This window comes from Zonotrichia albicollis, chromosome 2 (genome assembly GCF_047830755.1).
Source record: "Zonotrichia albicollis isolate bZonAlb1 chromosome 2, bZonAlb1.hap1, whole genome shotgun sequence".
Taxonomy (NCBI): domain Eukaryota; kingdom Metazoa; phylum Chordata; class Aves; order Passeriformes; family Passerellidae; genus Zonotrichia; species Zonotrichia albicollis.
In genome coordinates, this window is record NC_133820.1 from 51167691 (window position 1) to 51180166 (window position 12476).

Sequence of the window (12476 nt, forward strand, 5' to 3'; positions counted from 1 at the left end):
CTTGAACTGATATCATTAAGTAATCTTAATTCAAACACTTAATTTTGCTATGCATTTCTGTATTTTAAAACTAATTTCAGGGAGTATGGGTCACCATCAAAATGGAAAAAAATGACCCAAATATTAAATCTGCATTAATAAAAGTCATAAATTTGTATACTAAAAAAATTAATAACAACCCCAAAGATAGCAGCATTCTCTACCCTAGTTTAATGTTTAAAGAGGAGTTTTCATAAACTTACAAAGTTGATTTTAGGGTATAAAAATACACATATACTATATGAAACAAGATAGATTAAATTTTTCATATTTTTCAGTAGTCTGTTGCTGCTGGAGCTCATTTGAACTATTGAGAAAGTGTTCATAGTTCAGTACCTGGGTGAACAGCCAAGGGTCTATAGACTTTTGTTCTTCAATTAAAAATGTGTAGCTGTTTCTACACAATTAAGCTTGCTGAAATATCAACAGCTACCCTGTTACCAGTCAGTATCCAGAGTTGACTTAAACCTTTACCCATGTAAGTCTACTTCCTTTTATGCTGATTCATAACTTACCTTCCTGAACAGACACCTTGGGGTATACTAAATTATTGTTTAATAGAAATTTCTGAATATGACTCATGTCCATTAGGAGCAGAGCTAACCTTAAACTGATGTAATTTAGAATGAAATTCCACCCAAAACATTAAAACCCACCCTACGACACCACATCCATTCCCTTAATTAATTTCAAGACTTCCCTTAATTAATTTCAGTTTTGGCTACTCTTTTCTCAGTATGCATCTTAAGTGGGGGATGTGAATCTTGCAATTCATTAAGAAGAATCACCATAAGTTACAACCAAGTACATTAAATCAGACAATGGGAAATAAATGCAATTAAAACTTTGACTGTGTATCACTAGCTAAGGATGTAACATTGGAGTACAATGTCTGCTATGGAATTAAAATTAGTGCTGTGCCAAATGGGAAAAATGTATAAACAAACCACAAAACTCCAGTGTGGCAAAAAAAAAAAATTGTTTTTTGTTCAGGAAGTGTTTGGCATAAGCAGCACTAATAAAATTCTACACCTCACAGACACAAGCTACAAAGGTTATCTAAAGCCAATACTCACTGTCCATCAATCAGCTAGCCAGCTCTTAATGCTGCCTCGAGCACTGCACTAGCCACTTTGATCTTTGTTTCAGATTCCTCTGTACACACATTTATATTTACATAAAACATTTATTAAACATGATTTTTAAAACATAAAAACCTTATGTACAAAATACCAACATTCCTATAAATAAACAGTTGGAGAAAGGCACTTGCAAGAAAAGTCTACAGTAAATCTTACAAAAACCACACTGCCTCTGTTACTGTACAATAGATAATCTTTCCGTCAGTCCCTATCACAAGAAGGTAAAACACTAATTACTTGTTATAACTAAGAATATAACCGTTACAGTCGTATTTACACATACATATATGCCTCTTTTTAGTTCCACTTGAGAGCACCATGATTTCCATTCCAAATTTATATTTTCATACAAAGTAAAAGAACGGTTGCCAGAAACCAGTGTTCAGTGTCACTGCAGATTCATGAACTTTTGGCTGACATCATAGTAGTTTAAAAGACTCAGTTGCTACTTTGTAAAAAGTACACCTAGTTTGTTATTGCATGTTGTCCTTTCAGAGAGAGCACTGCTATGTTCTCTATGCAATTGTTTAATACTATTGCTGGCAAAAGGTTTCCAATATCAAAAAAATAAAAACATTCTTCAAGCCAGTTGAAGTATTTCATCTGAACAGTAACTAAAAAATGCTGCATATTAATTATAAAAACATGTAGGAAACATGCCAACTAATCTGGTGTGCAAAAATATTTTTTCCACTACACAGGATTTTAAGGGCTTCACAGAATTACTCAAATGTACATTGAGTAGCAAACCCCACAAAGAGCCAGTTCCTCAAGGAGATGTAAGGATACTCCCACTTTTATCAAACTTTTTACCCTTGGACAATGCTGCGACCTGTTTGAGCAGTTCTCTGTTTTTGGCCTGCAACACAGATTAAAAAAAGTATGTTACTGAAATAGTAGTGTCATGTGCTTTGCATTTATGAACAAATTCTGAAAATGTACAGGCTAGGAACATTCAGAGAAGGTAATGATCACTTTTCAAAGAAGTGTATATGTTTCTTGATACGCATATTCTGTCTTCAACAGAGAAACTAATCACACTCCCTATACTGCAACATTTAGTATATCCACTATTGCACTGATTGCCTGCTCAGTCTGTGATTTGTAAGGCACCTAATTCAGGCTTTCCTCCTGATAAATTATACTTTAACAAGAGACATCTAGCTGCCAATGTGTTAATGCTGAGGTGCTTAAATCAGATCCATAGCCCAATGATAACTGATAAATTGTCAGAGAACAGACACAAAAACTAAACTTTGAGAAAGCACATGAGGTAAGGCTTTACCTTTTTAAGTTCAAAGAGTGAGTTTAACTCATATGGAAACTGTTGACTCCAGAATTGCTCCACAATGCATCCAAAGTTAAGCATAGCAATGACCATTCATGAATTTGGTACTACTGTATTGGAGTGAACACACTGAACAGCCTAAATATATGATCCCATCTGAAGTATTTCCCAAGCATTGATAAACAATTACGCACCTGCAACTGTTCCACAGTTTCCTTGTGAGCTTTCTCCATACTGTTCATCTTTGTCCTCAAGTTAGACTCTTGGTACTGGAAATCTGCCTTCAATTCTGTCAACTGAAAAAACACAGATCCTATGAAAATTCCCTGAACTGCAACAGGATACATCTAGGCAATACACGAAATCTTTAGCAAAGGCTCAGGAATCCCAGGAAATGCTGTATTTATTTACTATTGCAGTATTGACAGTTCAGCACTTGAGAAGCAGTTTGAAAAATCTGTATACCTATTTTATATGCAGAAAGCAAGTGTAGTCATAGAACCATACTATTGGCTCAGAATTTTGTATAAAATAGGCTAAACCTCAAGAAAAAAATTCAGATACAAGACTGGTGATTTATAGTCTGCTGTTCTTTTAGCTGTGAGATGCTTACCACAATCTTCAGTTACATCTCTCAGTTATAAGGTGTGGTAACACCCAAAAAATCTTTACTACAAAGACAATAAAAAGGGTGTTTTTGTGTCCTTTTATGCTACATTTTGTCCTAAGCAGAAGGAAAAATATGTACAATGCATACATTCCAGATTTATTAGGAAATGAAGCCTTTTTGCTAGCAAAGATGCCTGCCATAACAAACCAGAGCATATCTTCCTAAAGTGACTACCAAAACTGCAATTGCCAGCCTTAGTATGTGGTAAATCACATGTAGTGAAACAGATATTGTTCAAAAGAACAGTCAATAAAAGGCCAAGTGTAGGTATGTTGCTATGATGGTACATAACTCACTGAACACACACTGCTGCTCCAGGCATGGCTGGTGTAGCCTACAGGGCATCCAGTGCAAACCCACATATCTCACGATACATATAAAAAACTAGTGTAGTGCTGCACCACAGTGAAATATGCAACTAGGTGAGCAAACTACCTGTGAACATGCAGCAAACTGTGGTCCTGTCCTAATAATGAAGTCTCAGGGCCCCACAGTAACGCTGTGGTTTCTCGTTACCATTTTGTGCAGAAAGACAAACAAGGCTACTACTACACACCATAAGCACTGATAATGACGTGGCTGACACCTTGACTCATAACAGAAAGTGATGAATAAGTATTATCTGTAAAGATGGTGTACTGAGCTGTTTTTGTTGCCACACAATACAATTCACAGGTTTTACTTCTGGAGCATTCAAAACCGTTCAAATGCTGTCCCTTCACAAATCTTGAGACACACCCTTAACAGCAATCTCCCACAGGTATGGCTCAGGCTTTTCACCCAGCACACGTCTCCTGTCTCACAGTGAAAAAAACCTGCAGTATGTTCATTTGTTGTAATTTTTCAGCAATGCAAACACTGCATAATGTGTTCAGCTTTTGTCCTCCCTGCAGCAGCTGAAAAAGTAAGTGACATTCTGAAAGTGAGGACTTTGTGCCTAAAGGAGACTAAGCTCAAAGACCCTGAAGTCAAATAGTTTTAGCAGTGGGGATATTAAACTCAATAGATGCTCTCCCTATGGAAACTGCACAAAACATGTCACTGCAGTGGTTATGCAGAAATAGGGGACATTTCCTTAACTACCACTTTTGTTAGCTTTGCCCAGTAGATTGAAAATAAAAACTGATAAGTGAACTTCCTACTAACCCAGGGTCTTCTCCTAGCTATATAAGAGAAAGATCAGGGCCTAATGTCTGTCCTTTGAAGAAAATACCAAAAGAGAATCCAGGACAGTCTGTTCAGCTCTTTCACATTAAACGCTTAAAGGCTTGAAATAGCAAGTACTTCCAACACTAGGTATATTTTAACAGTGACATAAATGAAAATAGGATCAATATCCTTTACAAAACACAACTATGTGTAGAAATGAAGATACTGAACTATGGTTTAAAAGTGTAAGTATTTTCCTTTCAGTATGAATGAGTCTTTCTTAACCATCAATGTTTGGTAGGCCATCATGCATTCACAATCAAAATTTTACTTGAAAATATAATACATTTGTTTGGAATACATTTCCATAACCTACTCAATCCTGAACAGACATTCTAGAGCCACTGTTACAGTGTCCTAAAAGCATCTAGTTATTCAGATGACAGAGAAATAAAGCAAATGCAAATCAAAGTCTGTATTTGTTGTTATTCCTCTTTTCTTGCTAGTCATTAGTTTGTTGGAAGGGTGAATATCTTCTGTAAGAGTTCTGCTGAAGCCACTTGGGCCTGACAATTTCACTTAACTTTTGTTGACTGACAGGCACTTAATCCAAGCTTTTCTTCTAGTCTCTGACTACCCACAAAGACTTGACAACTCATAGTACACATACTTACCAATCCTATAAAAACAAACCACTAAATTTTCATACACTGCAAATGGAAATTTGGACATCAACTTATTATGGCTAGCATCGCTTCAGTTTAAAACTAAATAAAAACTATGCTAAACTCAGAATGGCTACTACTCTTTGCCAAGACTCAGTTAAGAGCATGTAAAACATGTTCAAACTGCCTGGCACTTTATCCATGACCTGTGGCACGCAGCCTGAGTAACAGGCTAACGTCTTCATGGCTGAAGTGAGGTAAGATGAATTACTCTTTGACTTAGGAGACAAAATATATTCATGATACAGGAGTGCATAAGTTCTTCTTTAGATGTTAAGATCTGATTAGTTGCTATACAAAACAGTTGTATCTGACTGTTGTTTTGTCTTATTGTTTTGACATTTTTAGTAGACAACAAATCAGAAAACAAAATTATAAAGTTCTGATTAAGCAGGTGTAATTTTTACCTTTTTATCTTTCTCTAAAATAGTCTGATCTCTTTGCTGCAGAAGACGTTTAAGTGACATTACTTCTTCTTTCAGCTGACTTATGAGGACAAAGTTGTCAGTTCCTCCACTGTCTGCAGACTGATTTATAGAGCTACTAAAAGTGAAAACCAATAGTTACTTACAGCATCAAAAGAAAAACACTTTTAAAAAACTTTGATAAATTTGATAATAAATAATTCCATAAACATCCTTAAGGACTAATGCAAAAAAAGTATGTACCTGACAGAAATGGATGCAACTGGCAAATTACCTTACTAATGGCACACATTACATACACCTGCAGAAATATAATTCAGTATTAGCTTTGAGGGGGACAAATACCTTTTGACTGAAGCAGCCACTTTTAACTATTCTGACCATTTGGCCAGAGACAGAATAAAGATTCGGTCTCCCACATTAAAGTTCAACAGAATTGTCTAGGTACTGGGTCAGCTTAAAGCAGCGGGTTCTACCCTGCATCTAACTGACAGAACAATTTCCCAATGTGAGGGAACACCATTGGGTTGATAACTGTTACCCTGTACATAACCTTTAATTTTGCCCCCAACAAAAGCAGGAAAAGAGTGCTACTTTTCTGCTAATAAAGTAACTTAATTGACTGACAGCACTCAGATGCCACCCAATAATCCATCTGGCAGGACACAAGTTTCACATCCCTCATTCTTCAGACAAACAAAGAAAGGCAACTGGCCACAAATCGGTGCTCTCTTTGGTTAAAATGGCTCAGCTTTACAAAAATGTAACTTTACCTATCTCCATTTGATGGCTTGGATTCCAGTTTGGGTTTTTTCTTTGGAGTTTCATTCTGAATAGCTGCAGAGGATTTATGGCTGAAATCAAACAAAATGTAAACCTAAAGCCTCATACTATGCAACTCTCTAGTATCACCATTTGGTACATGTAAAAAAACTAACTCATGCTCCTAAGTGGAATGCTAGAGACTAGCCAGAAATGCAAGAAAAAAGAAATTCTTTAAATGAAAACTGCAAGACAAATTAAAAGAAAATTAATAAATAATATCATATTTACCTCTGTTTCCATAGTCCCTGATCTTGTTCTGGACTCAGATTGCTGATTCTGAAATATGTGAAATGTACTTGGTAACTGATCAAACACGCCATTATTTGTAAGTTTATGTGAATGGTATCTCTACTTGAGAAAAATCCTTCCCCACTTCTTTTTTCCCAATATGGTGAGCATTTATGAATTTTCAGTTGGACACTAGAGTTCCTGACCATTCTTTAGTATGTCAGGATGCTATAAAATTACTTCTTGCCTAAATATCTACACTATTACAAGTCACAAGGGTAGACCTCAAGACTGATGGCCAAACGTTTTTGCTGATACCTCCCAATTTGTGTGAACTTTGTCTTGCTAATCTTGTACTCAGCCAGCTAGTCTAAAGCAGCTCTCCTGGAATTCCCATATTGCCATATGAACACTGCCTGAAATGGTGCTTATTTGGTGTCAGAAGAGTAAAGTTAAATTTGGATCCCTGAAAATAACTCCTTCTCAGTTGTAACCAATTGCTTTCAATCATTTCAAAAGGAACTAATAATGAACACTGATATAGCAATGGTAGAATGAAGAAGATTGCACTGAGTGAAATAGCTGCAAGAAACTGAATTTCTACCTCATTGTCTCTATTGTCTGATCTTAACAATAACTGAAATGGACAGGGAAAAGGAGTCATATTAATTGGACCAGAAGCAAGGGATCCATGGCAGTCTACAGAAAAAAAAGGTGGGAAACCAGGAGCATTGTCATTTGTATTGATATGAGTACTGCTCTAAGTCTTGAGTATATCAGAAGCTCTTTCCAGTAGTTAATAGCTTATTTTTTTTAATTTAATCCCTACTGTACCTGTGCCAAATGCATCAAATTAGATTTAACTTTCTGCAATTCAATTTTCCTCAGAGATTTGAAAGAACAGGAACAGTACAATAACTCAATGCATAAATGAGAAAATTTTTTTTCTTCAAATTCCTAAAATGCCAAATATTTTCACTTTTTTAAAGTGAAAGTATAGGTCTTTCTCTTTTACTCATTACCAATATAATTCCATCTTACTTTGCCTCTATCTTTAAGTCACACTTGGGCAAGTTTCAGACAAGATGAATAATTATAAGCACTAGAAATGTGAAGTTTAGAAGGAAAGTGTCTGTGTGTCTGGGATCAGAGTCATCACCATTGCAGACACAGTATTTACTATCAAACACAAAAAGTAAGCAGTTCTGAAGTTATGCTGCCACAAATCTATCAATGAAAATAAGAATCGTGACTACTATTATAGCAGCACAAAATCTCAAATGAATTCTGGAGTTTATGACTAAATAAATTTGATATGTACATTAAGGTTGGTTTATGCCATGGTAAGAGATGATGTGTTGAGAAAAGCTGCAGAAAATGGGATAAAACTGTGAAATATTATTAAGGTGACAGTAACTGAACCGACAGTCTTATGTCCTATGTCTGTATCATAACTCCCAAACTGCCTTCTCCAGCAAGACCTGGTTATAAAAGCTGGCAAAGAGGTACAAACTGGTCCTAGACTGAAAGCAATCCCACACTGTCATTTCTGCTTCTCCTCCTAATTTTGACAATTTGTACACAAATAAGTCAGGCTGAAGCAAGTCAGGATGAGGATTCTCACTGCTAATACACAACTTTGGCAAATGCAGGTACCACTCAGCAGTTGCTGCATAGAAACCAAATACAAGTTTGCCCTCAAGAAACTCATTTCTGTAGCCATTCCATGAGCCTTTTTCCTAGACCTGTTACCAATTCTAACATCAACTAGGTTGACAATCACCAAGAATTCCTTTTTTTTTTTAATGAACCACCTTCACTCAAACTTTAAGAATCCAAGGATTCTGAAAGACCATGAAGAACAATGTTCTGCTACTGCTTTTGACACCATGTTTTAAATAGTTTTTCTTACTATCTCAGTACAAACAGAACACAGAGGATGAAGAGCTACCAACACCCATTTCAATTTTTGAAATACTTACTTATGATGACTGCTGCTGTGACGATGATGATGGTGGTGATGGTGGTGGTGTTTTGAATGATGCTGGTCTTTCTCAGTAAGAGATGAGGATGAGGAGTTAGAATGTGAAGATCCCAGGCTCTTTCTCTGTTCTTTTGTCTTCTGTAGCACTCTCTTGTAGGACAGCGTGCAGAGCCAACACAACAACTTTCCATCAACCTTTTGAGAAATAATTCAGGTTTTATTCCCAAGTACATTGCACTAGAGAGATGCACTCAATATTTACAAGGAGATTTTATTTCACTTCATCCATTATCTTTGGAAAAACAGACATCTTTGGTATGAAACATCACTATTGTATCTCCAATATATGCAAGTTTCTTTTAGTAAAGTGAAACTTATTCCTCTTGTCATTTAAAGTTATGCTACAAAGAGTCCTAGCAATTTTTGGACCTGCTCTACATTGCAGAAATAACAATAACTTTAAAAAAGGACGAGTCTTTTTTACAACATGCTACTTGTAACAAGTAAATTCTTTTGTAAAAACACCATTATTCTTGTGTTCAGTCAAGAGGCTTTTGAGGTCATTTTCTCAGCACCTCCTGGAATGAGAAAGTGGCACTCACCAAAGCTATTTAACAAAACAGAACACAAAGGGCTGCTCTCTGGTGCTCTACTTAAAGGCAAGGCAGGCAAATAAGGGGTAAAGTGACAGATTCAAGTTATGAACATACATGAGATCCAATGGATAGGAAAATAAAAGTAAAATAAATATCAAAACACACGAAACTGTTGAGCTGCTTAACTGCTGTTCCCCACCTACAATTGTCTGCTAACACTAATGCCTATTTTCAGAAAGAGTGATTTAATTAAAAGTTAGCTCAGTAGCTAAAATAACAATTTCAAGTTACAAAAAATAATTCAAATATTATAAAGCACAGATAAGCAACTTTAATTCAGTATTAGAGAACTTCAGATACATTCCTGTTAATCTTTCTCTTCTGAAAGAGGAACACTATTGTCAGACAAAGCCATGAGAGATGTGGAACAAAGCCTACCTTCCTTCTTCCCTCCTCTTTTCGATCAAAAGCACATTGCTGTTTGCACTGCTCACAGGTCTGGGGCGGGCCATACTTCTTCTCTGAGTTGGTGCAACGCTGGCATTTTGTGCCAATAAATGCTGCAATAATGTTACAATACTGACAAGGCTTGGGCTGGAAAAAAAAGTTGAACTGAAATCAATACATTTGTATTTGCAGTAATGAACATGGGTATTTCAATTCGCACAATGATGCCTCAAAACCACTAGGGCTTTAAACAACCTACCTTAAAGAACCTTTTTCCTACCATTTTTATCTTCAGTGCCAAACCTTTCCTCTAAAATGATGCTTCTTCAAGGGTTAAAACCAGCCTGGACTTTCCATGAAAACCCAAACACAATAAAAGAAACACACACATCTATCTGGTTACTAATCTCTACACTTACTGCTTTTTATGTTTTTAAATATATTGACAATTTCTCCCAGTTTTACTATGCTACGTAAGAAATTACTTACAGAACTTGGAAAGAAGAGTAACCAAGTGATTTTTTTTTTAGATTGGAAGTTTCTGATGGCATCCCTCTCCTTTGCACAGCTCAGGGATTCAATACCCTACAGTTCCAAGACTAGTATACTAATCCCTGCAATTCTGCAGGAAACTTAAAACAAACCAAAAAAGTCCCACCACCAAACAAAAGCCAAGTTCAGGTCTATTTGGTCTGAACTATCAGTCAGGTTATCAACTTTTATATCATGCACTCAACTAGACTTATAGAGTGCTGAAAAAGAAAACTGATGTCAGTTTTCATAGGTTAAACGTGGCTGATTATCTTCAGTGCAGTTCTGGTTTTTGATGAACTACTGATAAAATCATTGATGGCTCTGTTCTGCAATTCATTTTGCTACATTTTAAGCTTTTGAAAGCATTTCTTTGTTCAGTTTACATACACATTCACAGAGTGCCTGACTACATACCAACAGCTATTATGTTTCTCAAATAAGTTGAATTTCAACAAATATGCTTTATGTCAAGTATAGAAAGTTATGGCTTCTTTGTTTCACAACAAGATTATCTTGATACCTCCCAAAACCCCTATCTGCAGGGCAGCTCAGATACAATGTGTGCATTCACACAATAGAAAAATTCATTTTTCCAACAGAACTGAAGCTAAAATTCAATAGGAGAAAATGCAAAGAAACATGGATGCAGATAATACTCAAAAGCTTTTCTACTTATTAGGTCAACATGATTAACACGCATTTTTTAAGACTTATATAATATGAAGTATGTGGTATTACTAGATTTTCATATTTACCACTCATTAAGAAAAAGAAGAGCTAATGGTGTTCCTGCCACGAAGCATGTGCTTATGAGAATATGCAGGGAATAACTTACCATGCATGGCCTGAAATAACATTGTTTTGTCACAAGTAGCTATATTGAAATCATTCTTAACTGTTAAGCTATATATAACCCAAAGGGATTTCAATTTGGGAAAAGAAATGGTAACCCACAGAGGAAATCAAGAGATCTCAGGCTTTTCCATCACCTTTCTGGATGGCAATCTATAGCACGGGCTTGTCTTTGGGGTTTTTTTTCTCAAAAGAAAATAAGAGGATTAGTTGCAAGAGAACTTTGTTTTTGGTTTGAAGCACAAACAAGCTCAACTTCAGCATAAAGAACCAAGTAACTACTTACCGTTCCAAACTGCTTCACGTTTTGGGCACATTTCTTGCATATTGTGTTGGTTTTGCTAAAGAGATAAAATGGCACGATGTTGAATTAGGTGATGAACACGCACTTTGATATTCTTCCCCATGCAATTACTTGCAAACAGAATCAGAGAAGAGCTGGGTTGGAAGGGACATCCGGTCCAATCTCCCTGCCAAGGCAGAGTCACCTAGAGCAGGTGACACAGGAACATGTCCACGCAGATCCTGAGTGTCTCCAGAGAGGGAGACCCCACCACCTCCCTGGGCAGCCTGTTCATGTGCTCTGTACCCTCAGTGTAAGTAAGTTCTTCCTCATGTGGAGGTGAAACTTCTCCTGGTTTAGTTTATGGCCACGGCTCCCCGTCCCGTCACTGGGCACCAGCGAAAAGAGCCTGGCGCCATCCCCTTGGCACCGGCCTCGGAGATATTTATATGCATTGATGAGATCCCCCTCAGCCCGCTCCCCCGGAGCGGCCAGGCCCAGCTCCCGCAGCCGCGGGGCCCCGAGCAGCGCTCTCCGTACCTCTCCTGCTGGAACTCGGAGCGGCAGTAGGTGCACTTCACGATGGGGTGGGCGATGCGGCACTCCTGCGGGGGAAGCGCCGCGTTACTGCCCGGCCGGGCCCCGGCCCGCGTTCCGCCCCCGCCCGCCGCCCCGCCAACAGCCCCGCCGGGGCCGCCCGGCGGCCGCCGCCGCACCTTGCACAGCTGCTGGCCCTGCGAGAGCTCCTCGAACGGGTACCGCTGGTTGCACTTGGTGCACGCATAAAGCGCCGGGGCGGCCGCCGCGCCCGCCGCCGCCATCCGGCGGGGCGGACACGGGCGGGCCGAGGGAGGGGAATGGGGAGGTGCCGCCGGGGCGAGGGACGGAGCGGCCGCCGGGGCCGCCGAGGAGGAGCCGGGGCCGCCGCCGCCGCCGTCCCGGTGCCGCTGCCGCCGGTGACGCCCTGGGCCCCGCGCGCCGCCCGCCCGCGTCCCCCTTGTGTCGGCGGCAGCGGCGTCACCCCGCGCGCGCCCCCCGCCCTTCCCTCCCTCCGCCCCGGGCCCGGGCTCGCGCTGCGCCCGCGCAGCCAATCGCCGCCCCGCGCCAAACCTGCCTTCGAACGCCGCCGCCCAATCGCCGCCCCCGCCGGCCCCGCCGCCGCCAATCCCGCCGCGGGCGCCCTGCCCTGCGCCGGGCGGCGGCGGCGCCCCTGCGCTGCGATTGGCCGAGGCGCGGGGGCTCCCTCTGACAAAGGCCGGCCTCTTCCGCCCTCCTCCCTCCGCGCGTGC

At 39.5% G+C, this 12476-nt stretch overlaps 1 protein-coding gene across 4 annotated transcripts; it reads right to left on the reverse strand.

Moving 5' to 3' along the window:
- Positions 1–300: 300 nt before the first annotated feature.
- FAM76B (family with sequence similarity 76 member B) lies at positions 301–12292 on the reverse strand. 4 transcript variants are annotated; one of them, XM_026796464.2, is made up of 10 exons: positions 11904–12292; positions 11728–11792; positions 11191–11245; positions 9510–9665; positions 8474–8670; positions 6492–6539; positions 6212–6292; positions 5421–5553; positions 2664–2765; positions 301–2040 (listed from the first exon to the last, which is right to left on the reverse strand). In XM_026796464.2, the coding sequence occupies exons 1-10, from the start codon at positions 12006–12008 to the stop codon at positions 1951–1953; spliced, it is 1032 nt and encodes a 343-aa protein (XP_026652265.1). In that variant the 5' UTR covers positions 12009–12292; the 3' UTR covers positions 301–1950. The 4 variants fall into 4 exon arrangements, with proteins under 4 accessions (XP_026652265.1, XP_005492138.1, XP_026652268.1 ...); XM_005492081.4 differs by having other exon boundaries at positions 5421–5556; positions 11904–12266; XM_026796467.2 differs by lacking the exon at positions 6212–6292.
- Between the last annotated feature and the right edge of the window lie 184 nt (positions 12293–12476).